This window comes from Miscanthus floridulus, chromosome 8 (genome assembly GCF_019320115.1).
Source record: "Miscanthus floridulus cultivar M001 chromosome 8, ASM1932011v1, whole genome shotgun sequence".
Taxonomy (NCBI): Eukaryota; Viridiplantae; Streptophyta; class Magnoliopsida; order Poales; family Poaceae; genus Miscanthus; species Miscanthus floridulus.
Window position 1 is genome coordinate 29,109,517 of NC_089587.1, and position 24,899 is coordinate 29,134,415.

Here is a 24,899-nt window from a genome sequence, read left to right on the forward strand (position 1 = left end):
GCAGTACGCCACGGTGGAGCGTTAGTGAAGGCCTAGGGGTGTTTATTCCGCGCACTAAATTTTAGTCCTATCATATCGAATATTTAACACTAATTTAGAGTATTAAATATAAATTAATTATAAAACTAACTACACAGATTGAGACTAATCTGCGAGATGAATCAATTAAGCCTAAGCAGTTCACGATTTTACAATGTGGTGCTACAGTAAATATACGCTAATGATGAATTAGTTAGGCTTAATAGATTCATCTCGTAAATTAGTCTCCATATGTGTAATTAGTTTTATAATTAACTCATGTTTAGTCCTTCTAATTAGCATCCGAACGTCCGATGTGACAGGGACTAAACTTTAGTCTCTATAACCAAACATCCCCTAGGAGTTCACCACTAACTTTTGTACCACCAATCACTTTTAACTGAACTCATGGGAATGGGCCTTTTCCTTCTTCCATCACCCTTTACTCGACGCTCACATGAAAAGTTGGGGTACCTCTCTCGCGAATCATTCTGAAATTACTGAGTTCCTAGTTGCTCGTTTTCACATCGATAAAAATATGGTTCAAAGTGAGAGCAATCAATCACCTTTGGCTGCAACGATCCTGAAATTTAGGTCTAGGAAAACACACATTATTTTCCGTACACTAAGGATAACAAGTTAATGACTGAACATATACTATTTGACGATTCAGAATAGAGGATAACAATATTTGAAGATCTAATTTAAGATATTTTTTAAACTAAAATCCTTACTCCTATCAAAAAGGAAGGATACAGAGAGGCTTGCGGAGTTGTTCTAAGTTCTGTGAGTTTGTTTATGAATCACAGTACTCATATATGCATGTGCACTCAGTCCTATTAATGCATGTATATATCCTACCTACGTGCCCACCTCAATCTTACTTCTATAAACACACATACGCACCCTGCTTCTGTGAGTACCTTCAAAAGATTGAGACTGGTCCGACAAGCTCATTGCTGTCAAGTGTCGCTTACCACTAAATTGAAAAAATTCTAAACATGCATGTCAAGTCGAGAACTTACGACATAAGTGAGCATGCAGGTCCCAGCATAAGGAACTTGATCAACCAGCGGAGCCACCCTTATTTCGCCTGAGAATCTTTAAGACTGAATCTTGATCCGATCAGCATTAATGTTTTGACAGGCACTAGTGGCTAACCAAGTCACTCACTCAACGTAGTCATCAATCAACATCAAATCTTGCATCAATCTACAAGTTGCTCAGACAAACCAGGTCGGTTGCACGTTCTTTTTTCCCAGTCGAAAAAACGACGGGTGCAAGATCTTAAAGTGTCATACTCCATACATAGATTTGCCTCCAATTGGATACCCCCCGAATTGGTCTAGCTAGTTCCTTTCGATACCTACCATGAAAACGACGAGGTAGCTAAGGCACGTAAATTATTGGGAGATTTGATTGTACTTATCCTTGAAGCAAGCATGTGACCAAATGACCAATGGCCTTGGTTGATTGCCACGACGAACACTTCTTCATTCCAAGCGGACTAGGCGACTAGCGGAGTCGCCGCAGCCTATGAAACGCGGTGGGCAATAATGCCAAATGATCGAGCGGCGGGCAAACAAAAAAAAGACTTACGTACTGGCATCATATACTCTTGAAGCAGGAAAGTTTTTTTTTTTTTGAAAAATCCGGTCACCCGGCATATTATTGATAAGAAGGAAGAGTTTACAGGGTCAGAAGACCCCTTACAAGTGCGAGATGCGCTACCACTTACTGCAGACCAAACGGCTGCAGGTTTTGGCCAGCGCTCCAACCATCGTGATGCGGCTGCAGGTTTTGGCAGCCACTCCATTCTTACACTCGGCTCCAAACCAAACGGGAAAAGGGGCACTCGATGAATAAAGCATGAAAAGATTTGAGTGGAAAAAGAAAACCGTGGAACACAATCACTGGTTGTTACATAGTAGTTACTAGTACATTACATACCAGTTACATACCATACCGTCGATGAAAACGAACATGGCAATTTGCAAGCTTCTGCTATTCTTCCTGCATCCGTACTGCCATTGCAATGGTAGTCCATGCATGCACTGTTCTAGCCTAACCTTTTCTGCCTCCACATTGCCTGAAGCTCTCAATCAGCTGCGTCAGGTTCTCATACGAGGACCCTCCTTTCTCCATGGCCACATGAGCTTTCTCCCCGTACTCCTTGACCTTCCTCCTCCTCTCGTCCGCCTCCTCCCCTTCGCCCATCAGCGCCGACACCGCCCGCACGATGTCCCCACGCGCCACGGCTACGTTCTCGTCGTCGAACACCATCACGGGCGCCGTGACGCCGACGGGCGCGCCGACGCCGAGCACGTCCACCACCAGCCGCTCGTTCAGGAACTGGTCGGAGAAGTGCGGCCAAGTCACCACGGGCACGCCGTGCGCCACGGACTCCAGCAGCGAGTTCCAGCCGCAGTGGGTGACGAACCCGCCCACGGCGCGGTGGGACAGGATGGCGAGCTGCGGCGCCCAGCCACGCACCACGAGGCCGCGCCCCGCCGTGCGCGCCTCTAGCGCCCCCAGCCACTCCTGCACCTCCGGCGCCGCGGCCACCTCGGCCTCCTTCACCACCCAGAGGAACGGCCTGCCGGAGTCCTCGAGGCCGTGGCCGACCTCGAACAGCTGCTTCGGGAGCTTCCGCGCCAGGCTGCCAAAGCTGACGAACACGACGGAGTCCGTGTCCTTCGTGTCGAGCCAGGCGGCCACCACGCTCTGCAGCTGGACGCCGCCCGACGACGTGTCCCCGCGCAACGCCATGGCATCGACGTCCCGGTTGGAGAGGCAGAGCGGGCCAAGCGTCCACACGGGTTTGCCGAGCGCCGCCTCGTAGCACGACACGAACTGGCCCTCGATGTCCACGAACGTGTTCACCACCGCGCCGTCGGCCGTGCGCATGGCCTCCACGCACTCCGTCCAGAGCGCCTCCCACCCCGGCGAGTTAAAGAAGCCCGGCGCCGTGGCCTTGGTCACCTCCACGTGCACCGGCATGCCTGGCACGACGAACCTCTCCTGGTCGTCAGCCGCCGCGGTCAGCTCGCGTAACCCGTGATCGATGCCGTTGAGGTCGCAGAGAGAGTAGAAACACGACGGCCCGTGGAAGAAGAGGCGAGGGATGCCGAGGCTTCTGGCCACGCCGGCCGTCCACGCGTTGCACCAGTCGGAGATGATGCAGCTCGGGCGCAGCGCCAGTGCTCGTAGGTACGCTTCCAGCGGGCCGGCGAGCTTCTGCACGGTGTTGAACAAGGGGATGAAGTGTCCGTTGTCCGTGACCTGGTCCACGTTCTCGATGCCCGGGGGCAGGCCGCCGTCGGTGTCCGTCGGCAGCTGGAGCTCGACGATCTCGAGGGACAGCTTAGTGCGCACGGCCTGCTCGGCGACGCCACGCAGCCGTGCGCCGTTCAGCGGTGTCGTCACCAAGCTTGCGCGCGCGCCGCGCTCCGCCAGGAGGCGGGCGAGGTCGACCATGGGGATGGTGTGGCCCTGCGCCACGAGGGGGACGATGACGAAGTGAGGTGGCGGTGGTGGCGCTGGCATAGCAGCAGCGGCTTCCTTGGTGGGCGTCATGGACGTGCTAAGCAGCCTAAGCTAACTTCGGGCGGGCACCGCAGGAATGGTGTAAGAAATAGAGTGGCCTGGGAGTAGAAGGATCGAGGTGCTGATTTTATATAGCCATGGGACGCTACTTTTTTTTTCCCACAAGTTGGCTCGATCCTCCCAGGTTTCCAGCCAAAATTTGGCAAACATTTTGGAAACTTTCGTAGACTCGTAACGCTATTTTTTTTTTTGTATTTCAAGGGCCATTTAATCTTCAGAAATCAAAGCTTGCACGCGGCTGAAAACCTTCGAATTATCCACCGAACTCCGAACATCAGTATTTTTCCCCTACAAAGGCTGAGCATATATTTATAAATTATAACTAAGGGTTACATCTACCATTACTGATGTTGTCAGGACAGATTTTTACAAGCTTGATTTTCTAGAGCAGAACATGAGCAACGTATTTGGCTATTTTTGTCTCTTCTACGATGCGCAATCTCAGCCTCTGTAAGCTCATCCACGGGCACCGACCATCAGATAGGCAAGGATGCCCTCTGAATTCCTTGGAAAAGTTTCAGTTGTCGAGACGTTTAGCAGGGGCCGGACCATCGAAGCCAGCAAGGCAGCAATCTTGGCGTCATCGATCTCACCAGAAGCTTGCACAGCTGCGTGAGACCTCCAATGATCTTGCCTCGTCATGTCCGTACGTTTTGCCGTTTGGACATACTCCCTGACTCGCTCCGTTCTCAACTATAAGTCATTTTGATTTTTTAGTACATAATTTATGCTATGTTTTTAGATATAACGTGGTATCTAGGTAGAAAACAAAAGTTATGTATCTGAAAAAATCAAATACCTTATAATTTAAAAAGGAGGAAGTATTTTTTTCAAAACACGAACGCATGTAGATATGGAAAAGGAAAAAGAGGATTGCTATTATACAAGTTTTCTTTTTGTGTGTGCAAATGGTCAGGCGACGTTGCCGGAGTCATGCTTATCTTGGTGCTTACGTCAGCTCAACAGCAAAAGACAGCAGATGGACCCAAAAATCCATCGCCTGAGACCTCAGCCGACTGAATTCTAGCATTATTTATTTCCACGTTCCTCCCAGTATATGTAAAACTGCCATACCTGATCCTCAAGATCCTTGAGCGTCATATTTGCAATAAGAGTCTATGAGACCTCTAGATCATTAAGGATGGATCCGACCCCTTTATTATGATCTGCAAATTACGAAGAAAAATATTTTATTGGATAGCCAAAATTCTTTGTGATAATATGCAAACAGCCTAAATAAAGAGTAAAGAATGAGAACAAAAGGGGCCATCACTTCTAGATGCTGCCGCCCAATCTTTGGCACAGACCAATGCTTCCACCACCTCAGGTTGCTTCCACCACCTCAGGTTCGAGACGACTACGGAATTGATCAATGACACGTCCCCTTCATTAAAAGCGGATTCTGAAGCAATAGTGGATGCTTGGATGGCTAAGGCCCTCCGCAGTGTATCGCTTGAGTGGTGCTTCAAACGGAGAGAGAAATTTAGGGCACCGCTCCTGCCATTGCAGTAGGCGATGCCAATGCCAGCAGAAATGGGAGCGACGCAAGTACAAGCAGCGGTGCTAACTAAATAGAATAAGAAGAGGGAGGAGAGAGATTGACACACAAGCACATGCACGGAACCGGTTCTAGCTTTTGCTTTTTCATTTTTTTCTATTTTCTCTGTGGGCCCCACGACTGGTATCAAAACAGTGATCGATGCCAACTTCTCTCACGTGGACCTTCAACAGTTTTGGGCATCACCCTCCATTGTGGAGGGCCTAAGGCATCACGGGCAAGTTGAGCTAGATCTCAAATTTATTAGAACCAGCTTTAGGAACCCTTAGTGGTGGTTCTTCCATGTATTTGTCCAAGTCACTTGCCTTTGCCTCACCTTCATCAGCTCCTCAACCTCCCCCCTACCCAATGTGTGTCATATAGGTAGTTCTGAAAATCATCTTCTTCTTCCATAAAGTCACTCTTTGTTTCAGTATTGACACATAGAGTTTGGTCCAGCAGGGCTTTGAGAAAAAGAATCATAATCTGGTACATTTTCTTGACATCAACAATGAACTCTTCTACTTTACCATAGTATAATATTGGGCCATAAATCTTTCTCATGTAAAACTCTACTGCCTTTCATTTGTACCTAGGGTCAAGAAAGAAAGCCACAGTAAGGGCAACCTTTGACTTGTTCCAGTACTTCTCAAGCTTAGTGTTCATAGAATTTGCCATTTCTCTAATAGTATCATTTGCACTAGTACACCACTCCTTAATTTCACAAAAGCTTTGGTAAAACAGATTTGCTGTTGGATATGCAGTACTTGACAATAACTCAGTGGTAAACCTCTTCAAGCATTTACAAAGTGTTTGTGCCTGATCCCATTTTCACCAGACACCATTACCCCTGCGTACCTTTTTTTTGTCAGTTTCATAAAGCCTATCAGAAGCATCTCTATAACATATGGCGTCCTTCAACAAAAGTTGAATTCCACCTGATCTGAACATCCAGTGAGAGACCCCTGGCTGTGTTCAGACCACACTCTGCTGTACGGACACTAGTATGTCAGATTTGTGAACGTTTGGACCTTATCTCCAAACTCCTCACAGTCCCAATCACCTATCCCCATCTCCGCAGACTGCAGCGTTCCGATCCCAAATAGTTACATCAGCACGACCAATCGCTGTTGGATAGCCGATAGACTTGCTAGACGAGGTCTTCCCCAGTGTGTGGGGGGGGGGGGGGGGGGGGGGGGGGGGGGGGGGCGGCAGCCGGGAATTATACTTAGGGGGGGCGGCCAAAAGAGCCAACATGGACTGTCGGAATTAATTCACTGACTTGAACGGGTGCTCGTAATTTCTTATATGTATTTTAGGATCTAAGACGCTATTTTTTTTAGTGGTAAGTGACATGCCCGTTAACATCAAGACGTATAGGATGACTTTGTAAATCTTGAGCACCGACTCGGTCTTTTTTATTGCGATAATTTTATTATCTAGTTGTGTTTTGTATGATTATATTATCTAGAAGATATTAATAGGTATATACAAGAATTTTATATAATCTCTCTCTTAATATAAATAAAAAATATTAAGTCATACTACTAATTGTGAAATATTGGGGGGGGGGGGGGGGGGGGGGGCATGGCCCCTGCCAGCCCCCCTTGGCTCCGCCACTGGTCTTCCCCATCCTGAGCAGTGCCCCTTTTGCGATCATGAGGATGAAACAATTCAGCATTTCCTCTGTACTTGTGTCTTCTCCCAACAATTTTGGCATCAGTTGTTGAATCGTTTTGGACTCCCTGATCTTGCTCCCCATATAGCGGGGTTTTTTGAATGGTAGCAGCAAGCTGGTATGAATTTCAGCAAGGAGGCTCGGCGTGGATTTGACTCATTGGTCGTACTAGGGGCTTGGATCCTTTGGAAGACAAGGAATGATATAGTGTTTAACAGTGCCTCGCCAAGAATTGATCAGGCACTCCTCCTTGCACTCGATGAGGCTGATCTCTGGATGCTTGCAGGTGCCAAAGGCTTAAGTGGTCTGGTCGCTACTCGACCAGCGATTCTTGATAAGAACAGGCGTGTATGTAATTTAAGAAAACAGTGTGAGTGGGTGGTTTGTGTCTGTATGGCTAATTTAGCCTTTATCTCCTTTCTTAATGCAACGATATGCAGCTCTCCTACTCATTCGAAAAAAAAAACTAGGCCATAAATCTTTCTCATGTAAAACTCTACTGCCATTCATTTGTACTGTACCTAGGGTCAACAAAGAAAGTCACAATAAGAGCAACATTTGACCCCATGCCAAGCAGCCCCGGCTCCCCCAGAACACCTCCTCCCTTTCCCAATTCGCCTATCATGCAAACTTTCTTGGCTCTCCCATGGTATGGCATCGGCGGTGTTCCACTGGAGGAGCCTGCCATTGACGGGGGTGGGCCTGAGGATGATGCTCCCACTAGAGAAGAGGCTGTCGCGACTGCTCAGGAGCTAGGCCCCCTAGAAGGCGCCCCAGCGTCCACGTTTGGGGCTGCCTCTGAAGAGGAGCACGAGAGTGTGGCCCGCAAGCGTCGCGTCCGTCGCAAGCGGGCGATTGACTCCACCAAGAAGCTGCGACGCAGCACTCGCCTCGCCGAGGAGGAGCAGCCAATGTATGAAGACCCTTCCACGAAGGCCGAACGTATCCAGATGGCCCGTGTCGACTTCTCTGGTGCTTCCCGTCGCCTTAGAGCTGCTATCTCCAAAACTCACCTCCTCACTAATCCTTCCTCTCCTTTAACTGATGTCCAGTCCCTAGCCGACAGTGCATCTGCTTGTGGAGCCTCTGAGGACGACCTAACCAAGCTCAGTGAGGAGTTGCTGGTGCAGCCTGGTTCCGAATGAGCACCTCCAATGGTACCGGTGGCGTCAGTTGGTGTGAAACTCTTTCTATAATATATGGTGTGTGCTTTCTGGATAATGGGTAGAACTTTCTCCTTGTGTTTTTGGAATGTCCGTGGTCTTGGTGACTCTGAGAAATGTAATGACGTTCTTGCTGAACTCCTGTCCTCCTCCCCCCACATCGCCCTCCTCCAAGAAACCAAGCTCTCTGATCTCACTTCCACTAACTCTACTCCTTCCTTCCGCGTTCCTTGCATGCCTATCACTCTCTCCCTGCCACCGGGTCCTCCGATGGCCTGCTGACTGCTTGGAACACTGCCTCATTCACCTGTAACGACTACTCCCACACCAGGTCCACCCTCACGGTCCATCTTACTGAGACCTCATCCAATCTCAATTTTGCCATAACTAATGTCTACGCTCCCTCTGTTCCTGAGCTCAGACCGCCATTCCTTCAGGAACTCAAAGATATTGCTCCCCAAGATAACACTCCTTGGCTTGTCTGTGGGGACTTTAATATGATCCGCTACTCCCATGAAAAAAATAACAGCAACTTCAGAGCTGGTGAAGCTGAAGCTTTCAATGACACCATCAACGAGCTGTGTCTTATTGAGCTCCCTCTCTTGGATCGTCAGTACACTTGGTCTAACCGGAGGGAGTCTCCCAGTCTTGAACGTCTAGATCGGGCCTTCATTAATGTTGCTTGGGATTCCACTTTGCCTAACTCCATTCTTTCCTCCCTCACTCGCACCACCTCTGATGATGCCCCCCTCAAGATCCAAATTTCAACATCTGTGCCCAAATCCTCTCTGTTCCGGTTTGAAAACTCTTGGCCCCTTCATCCCAACTACCAGGATGTCGTTTCTACTACTTGGAATCTCCATCGGGTGCCTCAGGATGCTGCCTCCTCCCTTGTCATCAAGCTGAAAAGAACCAGAGCGGCGTCAAAGACTTGGTGTAGGAAACGGGTCACGGTGTCTCAGCAGGAAACGGACTGCAAGCTGGTGATTACGCTTCTGGACTCCATTGAGGAAAGCAGGCCCCTCTCCCGCGTTGAACTTGTTCTTCGGCAAATCATTGTTGCCCTCCTTAGTCGTACGGTTAAGGAAAAGCTGATTCACTGGAAATAAAGAAGTAAAGTTCGGGCTGCGATTGAAGGAGATGAAAATACTAGATTCTTTCATGCTTGTGCCTCCCAACGCCTTCGTCACAACAAAATCCAAATTCTTGAGCAAGATGGCATTGAATTGTCTGGCCATGAGCATAAAGCCCGCTTGCTTTTTGAATTCTACCGCTCTCTCCTTGGTGTTTCCCGTCCTACAAGCTAGGGTTTTGATTTGAACTTGCTCTATCCAGGTCACCAACCAAACCTCTCCCATTTAGACGTTCCCTTTCACCCAGAAGAAATTAAGACGGCCTTTTTTTTTCTTCCATGCTTGCTGTTTCCATCCCCGGGCCGGATGGCTTTGGGCCGGCCTTCTACAAATCCTGCTGGAACACCACCGCCCCCTCCTTTTTTTTCCTTGTTCGATTCTTTTCACAGCCGTAGCATAGATCTTGAACGTGTCAACCGATCTTACATTGTCCTGCTCCCCAAAAAAGATGTTGCGCGTTCCCCTGCTGACTTTCAGCCCATCTGTCTTCAAAATTGCTCCATTAAGGGCGGTTAGATTGATCTCTAACATAACTGGACCCAACAGATCAGTTAGGCCTTTGTTTCGCGCTCTGATCGGGAGCGCCAAGCCCACCATGGCTGGAGGGCCCCCCTGTCACCCTGCGCTATAAAAAGAGATGGGGGCCGGCGGCTCTTATCACGAGGTTGACCTGAGCCGAGCTCCCCACCGACAAACCCTAAACCCGATCTAAGTGAGGGGCGCAGCCAGTGACGGGCAGTACCTCCACCGCTGCACTGCGTCGCCGTCGATCTTCACCGCCGGCACCGCATCTCCGACCCGTCTTCCCCGACCGTCGCTGCCCGTGCGCAGACTACATTAACGAACCCGATGGTGGCCTCCGAACCCTCCCCCTCTGCCGTGTCAGGTTCGGTACCTTTCCCCTTCCCTCTCTGTCTCTTTAGCTTTACAAGCACTAGGATGTACATCGTCTATTTTATCCCGAATAGAATCAGTCTATGGCTAGATCTATGATCCTAGTATTCCTACAGTGCTAACAATGGTACCAGAGCCTCGTTTAAGTATAGATCTAACTTATCAGTTTAGATCCTTTCGGATCTGAGAAAAGAAGGGTCTCAGAAGAAAGCCGAACCCTAACCCCAACTGAGTTAAAGAAAGGAGGGTTTCGGTTGAACCCTAACCCTAACTGGGGATTAAAAGAAGAGGGTTTCGGCCTTAAGAATGTAAGAGCCGAACCCTAAACCCATAAAAGTCTTCAATGGGGAAGAAAAACAGTAAAACTCTAATCCTAACTTCGATCCCTAATCCCCAAATCGGTTGAATCCGAACAAACGAAGAAAATCCGAAGGGGGAAGAAGGGGAAAGGGGTGGCCTACCTCGCCGCTGCGCAGCACTAATGTCACGCCGGCGTGTGGGGAAAAGAAGACCGAGCCGGGGGCGCTACTCGCTGGGCTCCGGCCAAAGGGGCGCCGTGGCCAGGCCGCTCGACGGCGGCGCGCTCACCCGCTGGGGAGCACGCACGCCGACGAGGGGGCCGGCGACGGCGCCATCGCTCCACCGATTCACCGCTTGAGTCACTTGGTGGCTGCTGTTGCTTCGCTGAGGAAAGAAAGAAGAGAGAGCGGCGAAGAGAGAGAGAGAGCAAAGAGCAGAATGAACGCTAGGGTTTCGAGGCGCCGCTGCGGTCGGTGTTTTGATCCTGCGATGCGCGCGGACGGCCGTCGGATCGGCACGAACGGCCGAGATGGATCAGGCCGTTTCGCGGCCCAGGCGGGCGCGCGCGGAAGCGTGGCTTTGGCGGCCTAGGCCCAGGTTGCAGCCTGGGTGCGGCCGGGCGTCGCGCAGAGGTGGTGGGCCGGGCTGTTTTGCCGGCCGGGCCGAATGATCAGTGTTGTTTGAGTCAATTTTGTTTTTTTCCTTTTCTAGTAATTTTTTTTATTTCCTGGAAAATGGAAACTGGCTCAAAAGAAAATAGAAAAAGAGGATTTTTCTGTGGGTAAAATTCAAGAAAATGAGTTCATTTTTTCCGCTGCGTATTTAAAGATGTTATTTTTATTATTAAATTCGAACCAACGGGAGAATTTAATTTTGAAAAATGGATATGTTTTAATTGATCATAATATTGTTATTATTCTGACCAACGTTGATTAATGGCAATATTATGATGTTTTGTCTTACTTCAATTCTATTTTCTACCCAACGGTAATGTAGAATTAATGTAGAGAACAATTGTATGTTTTAATTTTGACCAACGTTGGAAATAAGACATGCAATTGTTGTTGTTATAATTTATGTTCTCACTCTATTTGAATTATGTTTTCAGACGAATACAACTTGATGAGTTGTATCAAAGAGATCTCCACTCTCAAAGGTGATAACTACATTGAGTGGAAGAAAAAAGATCTACTTGGCCTTTATCTTGGCTGAGGTAGACTGGGTAGTCACCACACCGTGTCCCATAGAGCCTGTGGCACCGGTGAGGGAGACAAATGAGGCTGATGTCGCTTGGGTAACCAGAGAGAGGGATTTTGCATCCCAAAGAATGTCCTATGACATTGAGCATAGGAAGTGGGTCACTACCAACAAGAAGTGTTTGGCTATGATAAAGAACACGATTGAGCCTACAATTGTGGGCTCAATCCTAGAGTATGATACCATCATCGAGTACCTCGAAAGAATAAAGTGTCAGTTCACTGGCTCTTCAAAGACATATGCTACCCAGCTGATAAAGTAGCTGGTGACAGAGAGGTACTCTGGTAATGGTGACATTAGAGAGCACATACTGAGGATGAGTAACTTGGCATCCAAGCTAAAACCAATGGATCTGGCTCTCAAAGATGAGTTCCTTATCCATCTGATTTTTGCTTCCTTGCTAAAAGAGTTTGACACTTTTGTTGTCAACTACAACATATAGCCTAAGAAATGGGACATAGAGAGGCTCATGGCTATGTGTGTGCAAGAGGAGGAGAGAATGAAATCTGCCAATGATGGCTCTATTAATTATCTAAAAGATAATAAGAAAAAGAATCCTAATGCTAACTTCTCCTCAAAGTCAAAGGAAAAGGATCCTATGCTGCATCAGCCTCAGCAAAACAAATTCACAGTAGAGAAAGATCAATATCTCTACTGCAAGAAGATGAGACATTATAAGAAAGATTGTTCCGATTACCTAAAGATGATCATGGCAAAGAAAGGTGAGAACATTATTACGTTCATAAATGAACCCTTGTATGTACAGTATTCGAAATCTACTTGGTGGATTGACTCAGGTGCAACTGTTCATGTTGCTAATTCTTTATAAGGATTCCATTTGACGAGGACTACGGAAAGAAGCGAAAGACACGTTAAAGTAGCAAATGGAGTCTGAGCAGAAGTTGAAGCCGTTGGCGATCTTTTCTAGAGCTTGCTGATGGTTTCAAACTTATACTTAGAGATGTTCTTTATGTTCCCTCGTTATAGAGAAACTTAATAAGTGTTTCATGTTTGGACAATGATGGATATGATTGCCATTTTGGAAATGGCAAATATAAGATAACATTTAATATTGCATGTGTTGGTCTTGCTATCTTACAAAATGAGCTTTATTTATTATCACTATGTGATGATGTGAATGTTGTATGCGATGATGGGAACGTTGCGTGCGACAATGTGAATGTATCCTCGTTTGCGGATGTAAATAGAAAACGAAATAGAGCTCACGATATGTTGTCAAAATTATGGCACTGTCGTTTAGGCCATATTTTGAGGGGGAGAATAGAAAGACTAGTTAAGAATGATATTCTTCCTCTATTAGAGCTATCAGATTTAGAACAATGCAGAGATTACATAAAAAGAAAGTATGTAAAGAAAATTAAGAAAGATGCCAAATGAAGTGCAGGAATTCTACAAATTATTCACACAGACATCTGTGGTCCTTTTCCTGTAAAGAGTGTGGATGGTTATGATTCATTCATAACATTCACAGATGATTACTCCCGTTATGGCTACATTTATCCAATCAAAGAAAGAACAGAAGCATTGGATAAATTTAAGATATTTAAGGCAGAAGTTGAAAACCAACACAATTTAAAGATTAAGATAGTCAGGTCTGACCGTGGGGGGAGTACTACGGTCGGCATACCCCATATGGCCAAGTTCCTGGACCTTTTGCAAGGTTCTTACAGGAGAATGACATAGTAGCCCAGTATTCTACACCGAGCGAACCTCAGCAGAATAGAGTAGCTGAAAGGCGCAATCGTACCCTGATGGATATGGTGCGTAGTATGATAAGTTACTCCACCTTACCGATGAGCCTGTGGATGGAGGCGTTAAAAACCGCCATTCATATTCTCAATAGAGTACCAAATAAGTCGGTGCCCAAAACACCGTATGAGTTGTGGACAGGAAGAGTACCCTCACTAAACCACTTACGTGTGTGGGGGAGTTCTGCTGAGGCTAAAGTATTTAACCCAGACATTGGGAAGCTAGATCCCAAAACAGTGAGTTGTCATTTCATTGGCTACCCAGAAAAGTCAAAAGGTTTTCGTTTCTACTGTCCAGATAGACATACAAAGTTTGTGGAAACGAGACACGCTGTCTTCCAAGAGGATGAAATGATGAGGGGGAGCATGGTAGCTCGAGAAATTGACCTTGAAGAGAAGTGGGTGTATGCACCTACTCCAATGATTCATGAGCTATTTTTCTCACTACCTGCTGTCGCTGCACCGACAGTGCAAGACACTATGGTGCCAGCACCTGTTGTTATCCCGCCTGTGGCAACAATAAATAATGATGAGGAACATGTTCTTCAGGATCCTATAAAACCTATTGTCATAAATGAGGGGGAGCAACAACAGCCTTAAACAGAAGATGTGCCAAATGTGGAGGTCCCTAAAAGGTCTCAAAGAGTTAGAAAATCAGCTATTCCTACTGATTATGAAGTGTACAACACTAAGGAATTTCAAATGGAGGATGATCCCACCTCATTTGAAGAAGCCATGAGAAGTGATCATTCATCAAAGTGGCTTGAGGCCATAGAAGATGAAATGAAATCTATAAATGCCAATAAAGTTTGGGATTTGGAGATAATTTCTAAAGGAGCCAAAACAGTAGACTGTAAATGGGTCTACAAAACAAAACTTGACTCTCAAGGGAATATAGAGAGATATAAAGCCCGACTTGTGGCAAAGAGGCTTTACGCAAAGAGAAGAGATTGATTATGATGAGACCTTTTCTCCAGTCTCATGTAAGGATTCCTTTAGAATCATAATGGCATTAGTGACACATTACAATTTAGAATTACATCAGATGGATGTAAAGACGACATTTCTCAACGGAGACTTGAAGGAAAATGTTTACATGGTATAACCGAAAGGTTTTGTCTTGAAAGGAAAAGAACAAATGTGATGCCGCCTAAAGAGATCCATTTATAGATTAAAACAAGCTTCAAGACAGTGGTACTTGAAGTTTGATCAGACAATAAAGAATTTTGGGTTTAAAGAGAATGTCGATGACAATTGTGTCTATACAAAGTTTAAGAATGGAAAGTTTATCTTCCTTGTCCTGTATGTGGATGATATCTTACTTGCTAGTAGTGATGTCAGTCTACTACTGGAGACAAAGAAGTTTTTGTCCTCAAAATTTGATATGAAAGATCTTGGTGAAGCTTCGTTCGTTCTAGGAATCGAGATTCACCGAAATATAAGTAAAGGGGTATTAGGACTGTCACAAAAGGCATACATAGAGAAAATCTTAAAGAAATTCAGTATGCACAAATGTAGTCCATCACCTGCTCCTATAGTCAAGGGCGACAGATATGAGGATTTTCGATGCCCTATGAACCAATATGAGATCGATCAAATGAAAGTGGTTCCATATGCTTCAGTTGTCGGAAACTTGTAATATGCTCAAGTATGTACGCGCCCTGACTTGGCATTTGTTACCAGGTTACTTGACAGATTCCAGAGCAATCCTAGAACAGAGCATTGGAAATTGGTAAAGAAAGTCTTGCGTTATTTGCAAGGAACGAAAGGCCTCATGATGACGTATAGAAGATCTGATTCACTTTATATAGTGGGATATTCAGATTCTGATTATACGGGAGATGATAGAAAATCCACGTCTGGATATGTATTCACTCTCGCGGGGGGAGCTATTTCATGAAAAAGCTCAAAGCAAACCGTCACTACATTGTCCACAATGTATGCCAAGTTTGTAGCGTGTTATGAGGCAATGGGGCAGGTGAAGTGGTTAAAGAAGTTCATACCCGGTTTGAAGGTGGTTGACGACATCTATAGACCACTAAAGTTATACTGCGATAATAATCCAGCAGTACAGTATGCTCACAACAATAAGTCAAGTGGTGCTGCCAAACACATTGACATAAAGTATTATGTTGTGAAAGATAAAGTCCGGGATTAAGTCATAAGTCCTGAGCATATAAGTACAGTAAAGATGCTCGCGGATCCGCTTACAAAAGGTTTACCACCCAACGTGTTCAGAGAACTTGTAGCTGGCATGGGTTTAAGGGAAAGCCTATAATTCATGGATAAAAGAAGGCCCAAAGATAAGTATCTATTTCAGAACAGAGTAATGCGTTGTAGCTGTTAAATCTATCGGCAATGGACCGTGATGATGAGACATGCTCTATGCGCTAATCTATAATGGAATAAACAAAAGTAAATAATATGAAAGGAAAAGATGGAAAGAGATCAAGAGGGAGATTGTTAGATTGATCTCTAACCTAACTGGACCCAACGGCCCAGTTAGGCCTTTGATTCGCGCCCTGATCGGGGGCGTCCAGCCCACCATGGCTGGAGGGTCCCTGTCACCCTGCGCTATAAAAAAAGGTGGGGGCCGGCGGCTCTTATCACGAGGTTGACCTGAGCCGAGCTCCCCACCGACAAACCCTAAACCCGATCTAAGTGAGGTGCGCAGCTAGTGACGGGAAGTACCTCCACCGCTGCACTGCGCCGCCGTCGATCTTCACCGCCGGTACCGCATCTCCGACCCGTCTTCCCCGACCGTCGCTGTCCGTGCGCAGACTACATCAACGAACCCGATGGCGGCCTCCGAACCCTCCCCCTCTGCCTTGTCAAGTTCGGTATCTTCCCCCTTCCCTCTCTGTCTCTTAAGTTTTACAAACACTAGGATGTACCGCGTCTATTTTATCCCGAATAGAATCAGTCTATGGCTAGATCTATGATCCTAGTGAGGGCATCTCCAAGCTGCTCACTAGGCGCCTTCAACCCCATATCCCTACCCTTGTGAGCACTGATCAAACTGGGTTCATTCTTGGCCGCTGTATCGCTGATAATTTTGTCTATGCTGCTGACCTACTGAACTGCTGCTACCGTAGGTCCTCTCCTACTATAGTTCTGAAGCTTGATTTCCATAAGGCTTTTAACTCTGTTAATTGGGATAGCCTGATCAAGATTCTTCTTCACCGTGGCTTCCCCTCTCTTTGGTGTGACTGGATTCTGGATCTCCTTCGTTCCGGTAAATCTTCGTTCTTGCTTAATGGCGTCCCCGGTAGATGGATCAGCTACCGCAACGGCCTGCGCCAGGGAGATCCTCTCTCTCCCTGTCTGTTTATAATTGTTGCTGATGTTTTGAAACAGCTGTTGCACCAACAATCTCTTCTTCCTGACATCTGTCATCCTATTCTTGATGCTGCTCCCTGCCCAATTTTGCAATACGCGGACGACACTCTTATTTTCCTTAGGGCTTCCCCAATGCTATTCTTGCTATCAAAAACGCCCTCAATGACTTCGAGCTTGCTATGGGGTTATCCATCAACTACCACAAAACTACTTTCCTTCCTATTGGAATTTTTGATGAATCTGCTCTACAGCTCGCTGCTTTATTTGGAACCACGGTTTCATCTTTTCCGCAAACTTACCTTGGTCTCCTTCTCTCCCCTCATAAGTTGTCCATTGCTGATTACCAACCTATCATCGCCTCTTGTGATCGGTATCTCTCGGGGTGGCGTGCCTCCCTCCTAAATAGAGCAGGTCACCTTGTTCTCACCTCGGCTGTTCTTAGTGCCCTCCCCCTTCATTATATGTCCGCTATGGGGCACCACAAAACGGTGATCAAGCTTATTGACCGAAGGCGCAGAGTGTTTTTTTGGACGGGTGAAGATTCCTGCCACGGCTCCAAATGCCTTGCCGCCTGGGAGCAGGTGTGTACCAGACTACCAATAAGTCCGATGGTGGGCTCGGTCTAAAAAATCTTGAGATGCAGAACCATTGCCTCCTCCTGAAATTCGTGGACAAGCTCTTCACTGGCGTTCAGACTCCTTGGCGGGATTGGCTTCTCACCAACGATTCTATTTTCTCTGAAACTCCTTCCACTTCTACCTCTTATCTTTGGAAGATCATTGGTGATGAGCTCTCAACCTACCGTTCCATCACTTATGTGGAAGTCCAGGATGGCTCTTTTACTTCGTTCTGGCATGCTCACTGGCTGTCCCCCGGACCTCTAGTTACCACTCACCCTTCCTTGTTTTCTCACACCTTTTGGCCTAACATTTCGGTGCAACAAGTTTTCCAGAGCGGGTTTGATTTGTGCTTACGACCCAGGCTAACGCGGCGATCTCCGAGCTCGACCCCTCCCTATCTAGTTGTGTTCAGTCCACACTCTTCTGTATGGACAGATTTTGTGAACGTTTGGACCTTATCGTCCTCACAGTCCCAATCACTGCCCCCGTCTCTACAGACTGCAGCTAACCAAATTCCTATCCCAAATAGTTAAATCAGCACGACTAATCGACGATTAGCAGCCACTACCGGAATCCTCAAATTTGCCGAGTGTTTATTTGTTTGCCGAGTGTATTCTCTCGGGCACTCGGCGAACAAATTCTTTGCCGAGTGCTATCCTAAAAACACTCGGCAAAAATAGGAGTTTGCCGAGTGTCAAACAAAAAACACTCGGCAAATAGAGGATTTGCCGAGTGTTACAAAAAAACACTCGGCAAAGGAAGGTTCGTCGTGTGTCTTAAAATCAACACTCGGCAAAATTAAAAAAAACACCCACAATAAAAAACCCGCCCCTCCCCTCCCAGCCCCCCTCGTCCCGCCCGCCCCTCCCATCCCGCACCCGCCCCCTCCTCCCGCACCCGCCCCAGCACCCTGGTGATTTCCCCACCTCCTTCGCCACCCCTCCCTCCCTCCCCTCCTCCCGCCGCGCCAGATCCGGACCCTCCCCTCCCCTCCCTCCCCTTCTTCTTCCCCGCCGACGGCCGGCCCCTCCCCTCCCTCCCCTTCTTCTTCCCCGCCGGCGGCTGCCGGATCCGGCCCCTCCCCTTCTTCTTCCCCGCCGGCGGCCGCCGGATCCGGCCCCTCCCTCCCTCCCCTCCTCCCGCCACACCGGATCTGGCCCCTCCCCTTCTTCTTCCCCGCCGGTGGCCGGCCCCTCCCCTCCCTCCCCTTCTTCTTCTCCGCCGGCGGCCGCTGGATCCGGCCCCTCCCCTCCCTCCCCTTCTTCTTCCCGGTGATGGCGCAGGGCGGCTCGGCCCCTCCCGGCGATGCGTCGTGCGCCCAGCAACGGGGGCCGCGCGCGCGATGGCGACGGCCCTACAACGGTGGCGCCTCCCGAGCCCGAGCAGCGGTCCCAGTGGCGGCTCCCGACCCCAGCTACGGTGGCGGCTTCCCCGGAGGCGGATCCGGCCCTCCCTCTCTCCCTCGTCGCATGTCTGGGCAGATCCCATGGAAGCGCTCGCGGATCTTGCTTACAATCCTGTGGCGTTTATGGGATGCTAGGAACGACATGATCTTCAGAAGCGAAAGACATTTGGCACGAGAAGTGATTAGCCGCATCTGCGACGACCTCACCATTCAGGAAGGATGATTTTCTGCCTCCTCCATGATTCCTGGCCTACGCCGATGGCGTACCTTTCTTCGATCGTGTAAACCAGGGACGTCGATAGTCTCCTATGCTGTAACTGTAACCTCTATGCTGTACTTGAAACTCTGAGTTTGTTAATACAAATCCAGGCGGGGAAGCTCTCCCCTCCGTAGTTTTGTTTAAAAAAAAGAGCAACATTTGACGTGCTCTAGTGCTTCTCAAGCTTAATGTTCATAGAATTTGCCATTTCTCTAATAGCGCCATTTGCACTAGGACACCATTCTGAAATCAAAGCCTTAATTTCACAAAAGCTTTGGTAAAACAGATCTGCCGTTGGATATGCAGTACCTGACAATAACTCAGTGATATCACTAAACCTCTTCAAGCATTTACAAAATGTTTCGTGCCATATGCCATTCTTCATCAGACACCATTATCCCTGTATACCGTTTTTTTTGTCAGTTTCATAAAGCCAATCAGAAGCATCTCTATAACAGATGGCGTCCTTCGACAAAAGTAGAATTCCATTTGGTCTGAACATCCAGTGAGAGACCCCTCCCTATCTAGTTGTGTTCAGTCCACACTCTTCTGTACGGACAGATTTTGTGAACGTTTGGACCTTATCGTCCTCACAGTCCCAATCACTGTCCCCGTCTCTGCAGACTGCAGCGTTGTGAACGTTTGGACCTTATCGTCCTCACAGTCCCAATCACTGTCCCCGTCTCTGCAGACTGCAGCGTTCCTAATTCCTATCCCAAATAGTTAAATCAGCACCACTAATCGACGATCAGCAGCCGTGGACATTGCCCAAGCAACCTCGCCGTCACAACTCCCATGTCGTCGGCTCCTCCGAAGCTAGACTCTGTTGAGCCACACCCTCTGTCTTCCGGCCGTGGTCCAGCAGTTGTCAGCACAGACTCGGCGATGCCGCACTTCGTGCTGGTGCCTATGCTGGCCGCAGGCCACGCCGGCCCGATGCTCGACATGGCCCGCGCTCTGGCAGGCCGAGGCGCGGTCGTCACGTTCGTCACCACGCCGCTCAACCTGCCACGCCTCGGCCGCGGCCCCGGCGATGACGCGCTCCCCATCCGCTTCCTCCCGCTCCGCTTCCCGTGCGCCGAGGCCGGTCTACCGGAGGGCTGCGAGAGTCCCGACGCGCTCCCGAGCCTCGCCTTCCTCAAGAACTTCCACGACGCCTGCGCCATGCTCCGGGCGCCGCTCGTTGCGCACCTCAGGGAGGCCGACCCGCCGGCGAGCGGCCTCGTTTCCGACACCTGCCACCCGTGGACCGGCCCAGTGGCGCGGGAGCTCGGCGTGCCGCGGCTGGCGCTGGAGACCTTCTGCGCCTTCTCCTCGTTCTGCATGCGCCAGATGAGCGTCCACAGCGTCTTCGAGGGAATCAGCGACGACTGGCGCCCCGTGCGCGTCCCTGGCTTCCCCATACACGTCGAGATGTCCAGAGCGCGGTCGCCGGGAAACTTCTCGGGTTTTGGCAAGGTGTTCGCCGACGAGGTCATGGCGGAAAACGCGAGAGCCGACGGCCTAGTGGTGAACAGCTTCGCGGAGCTCGAGCCCCTCTTCGTTGATGCCTATAAAGCGGCGCTCGGCAAGAAGATATGGACCGTTGGGCCTCTCTTCCTCCAGCACAACATGCCGTCGACGGCGACCTCTGACTCTGATGACGTGACCGCCGTCCGCTGCATGAGCTGGCTCGAGTCCAAGAAGCCCCGATCCGTAGTGCTCGTGAGCTTCGGCAGCCTGGCGCGCTCGTCGCAGCCGCAGCTCGTGGAGATCGCGCACGGGCTGGAGGCGAGCAACCGGCCGTTCATCTGGGCGGTGAAGCCCGCCAGCCTCGCCGAGTTCGAGAGGTGGCTGTCCGACGACGGCTTCGAGAGCCGCGTCGGGGACAGGGGGCTCGTGGTCACGGGTTGGGCGCCGCAGAAGGCGACCCTGTCGCACCCGGCCACGGGCGCCTTCGTGACGCACTGCGGCTGGAACTCCGTGCTGGAGTGCGTCGCGGCGGGGCTGCCGATGGCGACGTGGCCGCACTTCGCGGAGCAGTTCATCAACGAGAAGCTCGTGGTGGACGTGCTGCGGGTCGGTGTGCCCGTGGGCGTGAAGGACGCGGCGCAGTGGGGCGTGGTGGAGACGGAGGCCGTGGTGGCGACGCGGGAGGACGTGGAGAGGGCCGTGGCGGCGGTGATGGACGGCGGGGAGGAGGGCTCCGCGCGCCGGGCAAGGGCTGCCGAGCTCGGCAGGAAGGCAAGGGACGCCGTGGCGCGTGGCGGCTCGTCGGACCGGAACGTGGCGCTTCTGATGGAGCACGTTGAGCAGATGAAGTCCACCATGTGAGGTGGACAAGAATTTTTATCACTACGGTTGCTAATGTGGTGCTAGCATTATTACACGCACGTTTATCTCTCCAGAATTGCTCAACAACCATGTATTTTATGCAGTTTCAACACATATATTTTTTTACACCATAGAATTAAGATCCAACAACTTCCATCCTCATTCTACCTCCAGATAATCACAAATCACAATATCACATATCATAAAAAATAATTTTTTTTATGCCAGGACAAGAGAACAAATCGTGTCCCGGCCACCAGACGCCGCACACCACACGCCAGTGCAGAAATTTTGACGATGTCGGGCAAAGTTCACGAGGACCGGCAAACCGTCACGGGCCACACGGCAACCCAAGCCAGTGCAAAAATCGCGTCCAGCCGTCCAGGTCTGATCCACATACCACAACGCGCGTGCGTCTCGTTGAAAAGAGAGAGGGAGAGGGAGAAAAAATCTATGTATTTTTTTATGTTAAAACATAGTTTTCTTTTTGGCCATGGATTTCTACTTTGCTAGTGCTTGACGTGTTGGATGAGGAGCGCCACGTTCCGGTACGACGACCCACCGTGCGCCACGGCCTCCCGAGCCTTCCTGCCGAGCTCGGCGGCCCTTGCCCGGCGCGCGGAGCCCTCCTCCCCGCAGTCCATCACCTCCGCCACGGCCCTCTCCACGTCCTGCCTCGTCGCAGCCACGCCCTCCGTCTCCACGCCCCACTGCGCGGCGTCCTTGACGCCGACGGGCACGCCGACCCGCAGCACGTCCACCACGAGCTTCTCGTTCATGAACTGCTCCGCGAAGTGCGGCCACGTCACCATCGGCAGCCCCGCCGCGACGCACTCCAGCACGGAGTTCCAGCCGCAGTGCGTGACGAAGGCGCCCGTCGCCGGGTGCGACAGGATCGCCTTCTGCGGTGCCCAGTCCCTGATCACCAGGCCCATCTCCCCGACGCGGGACTCGAAGCCGTCCTCGGACAGCCACTGCTCGAACTCGGCGGGATTGCCGGGCTTGACCACCCAGATGAACGGTCGCTTGGTCGCTTCGATGCCGTGCCCGATTTCGACGAGCTGCGGCAGCGACGAGCGCACCAGGCTGCCGAAGCTCACAAACACCATCGACCGGGGCTTCTTGGACTCGAGCCAGCTCGCGCACCGGACGGCGTTCGCGTCCTCTGTCGTCGCCGCCGCCGGCGGCATGGTGGTGGGGGTCAGGAAGAGAGGCCCAACGGTCCATATCTTCTTGCCGATGGCGGCCTCGTAGGCGTCAAGAAACATGGGCTCGAGCTCCGCGAAGCTGTTCACCACCAGGCCGTCGGCTCTCGCGCTCTCGGCCATGATCTCCTCGCCGAACTCCTTCATGCCGGGACCCGTGAAGTTTCCTGGCGACCGTGCCCTCGATATCTGGACGTCTATGGGGAAGCCATGGACGCGCACGGAGCGCCTGTCGTCGTCGACGCCGTCGAAGATCCTGTGGAGATTCATCTGGCGCATGCAGAAGGAGGAGAAGGCGCAGAACCCGTCGAACGAGAACCGCGGCACGCCGAGCTCCCTCGCCACCCAGCCCGTCCACGGGTGGCAGGCGTCGGAGACGACGCAGCTCGCCGGCGGGGTGTCGCCGCCCTCCCTGTCGTCCCGGAGGCGCGCGACGAGCGGACCGCGGAGCATGGCGCAGGCGTCGTTGAAGTTGCCGAGGAGGCCGAGGCCCGGCAGCGCGTCGAGGCTCTCGCAGCCCTCGGGGAGGCCGGCCTCGGCGCAGGGGAAGCGGAGCGGGAGGAAGCGGATGGGGAGCGCGTCGTCGCTGGGGACGCGGCCGAGGCGGGGCAGGTTCAGGGGCGTCGTCACGAACGTGACGAGCGCGCCGCGGCGGGACAGGGTGCGGGCCATGTCGAGCATCGGGCCGGCGTGGCCCGCGGCCATCATCGGCACCAGCACGAAGTGCGGCGCCGAGTCAGCGCCAGCCACGGCGGCCGCACTTCCCGACGACATGGCAGACGACCGGGCGAGTAACTTGTTGACGGAGGGTAGGGAGTCGTTCTCGGTTTGGAACTTTTGTCACTGTGTGGATAGAGGTTGGGCTGCTTGTGTTGTCGTGCAAGCTCCAGTGCTCCTAAATGGTCGTCGTACTAACTGACACGACGTCGACCCGGTGCAAGAGATAATATTGTTTATGCACGCGAGTCCAAAATTGTTGGCGTTGGATTGGGTAGATTTTAACGCACGAGAAGTGTATTTTATCACTTGATGAAAACAGTCACGGTGAGTATTTTGTGTGGCATGTTCCATTCAGAATTCCTCTGTCCAATCGTACCACGAGGCATACATACCAACTAGCGGTACCCCCGTCCTTCGCACGGTCTAGCAAGCCGGAATGATAGCACATCATATGATTATACATGGGAAAAAAAAGATGGGTTGTCATTTGAGTATTTGAGTCCTTCGTAGGATATTGTTAGCATAGTATATATGGCTGTTTCAGCAGAATAGTGTTAGCATAGCAAAAGGGGTAACATCGAGATACCAGAGAGGTCTGGCCTGGCATGTGAGTCCTTGTCGCGCCGGCATGGTGGCGCGACAGGCTTGTCACGCCAACGACTCCGGCGCAACAGCCTTGTCCCGCCTCTTTGGCTGGCGTGACAGGTCTGGAAACAATTTTTTTTTCATTTTTTCCACACTTCTTAACACATAAGTACAATTGAGATATATACATAGCATATAACAGTTCATAGATGCCCAACATGGGTGACAAGTTCACAAATGACCAACATATCATATAACATCAAGTCCACATAGTTCATACACGACAATAGTTCACAAAGTCCACATAGTTCACATAGTTCACAAGCCATTGACAAAGTCCAGTTCACAAGTCATCGACAAAGTCCAAATGAGCACATAGTCGACATAGTTGCTCCATGACAAACATAGGCAACAAAAGAAGGACATAGTTCACAAAGCATGCTTGAGATGAATTAGTTAGGCATGAAGGGATCTCGAGGACGACGCAGGCGGCCTGGATGTGTCGGTTGGAGATTAGGAGTGCCGACGTCGGAGCGGTCACGGGCACGTCCTCGCACGTTTCGTCCTTGACCTCGTCGCAGGCGATGGGACGAACTCTACACAAAACATATACAACATACATGTCAAACAAGTAACATGAGGAAATAGTAAAGTGGCGGTCATTTTCACAAAATATCAATGATGTTGGCCATCCACTATCATGAACACTCATGGGTTAGTGTAAGATTACACAATAAGCACTTTATGACCAAGTGGATTACCATTTGTATTGCTTAACATACTTCTAGCAGCTTAACATACTACTAGCAGATAAACAACCACATGACCAACTTTATTTAAAGGGCATAGTTGAACTGATGAATCCACACCCTTATAATAGCCTCATGTACTACTTGGTAATGACACACGCACCTAAGTTTGTGTACCCTGAGGAGCATCAGCAAGTTGGGAACCCGTCAGCTCGTCTTGGTCATACGTTGGATCATTGATGGCATCATCATCTCCATCATCGTCATCTTCTTCATCCCTACATCTTGCACGGGAGCTCTCTGCTCTGTCAATCACTGCCCTTTGGCTTGTACGGGTTTGTCGTCCTTG

At 50.0% G+C, this 24,899-nt stretch overlaps 3 protein-coding genes across 3 annotated transcripts; 1 reads left to right on the top strand and 2 right to left on the bottom strand.

Moving 5' to 3' along the window:
- Window positions 1–2,002: 2,002 nt before the first annotated feature.
- LOC136471437 (UDP-glycosyltransferase 73E1-like) lies at window positions 2,003–3,594 on the bottom strand. Its single transcript, XM_066469169.1, has one exon. The coding sequence runs from the start codon at window positions 3,592–3,594 to the stop codon at window positions 2,083–2,085; it is 1,512 nt and encodes a 503-aa protein (XP_066325266.1). The 3' UTR covers window positions 2,003–2,082.
- A 15,678-nt stretch (window positions 3,595–19,272) lies between these two features.
- Window positions 19,273–21,453, top strand: LOC136476068 (UDP-glycosyltransferase 73E1-like). Its single transcript, XM_066473746.1, has one exon. The coding sequence runs from the start codon at window positions 19,774–19,776 to the stop codon at window positions 21,289–21,291; it is 1,518 nt and encodes a 505-aa protein (XP_066329843.1). The 5' UTR covers window positions 19,273–19,773; the 3' UTR covers window positions 21,292–21,453.
- Window positions 21,454–21,730: 277 nt separating this feature from the next.
- On the bottom strand, window positions 21,731–23,565 carry LOC136476069 (UDP-glycosyltransferase 73C6-like). The gene has a single exon (XM_066473747.1). The coding sequence runs from the start codon at window positions 23,268–23,270 to the stop codon at window positions 21,801–21,803; it is 1,470 nt and encodes a 489-aa protein (XP_066329844.1). The 5' UTR covers window positions 23,271–23,565; the 3' UTR covers window positions 21,731–21,800.
- Between the last annotated feature and the right edge of the window lie 1,334 nt (window positions 23,566–24,899).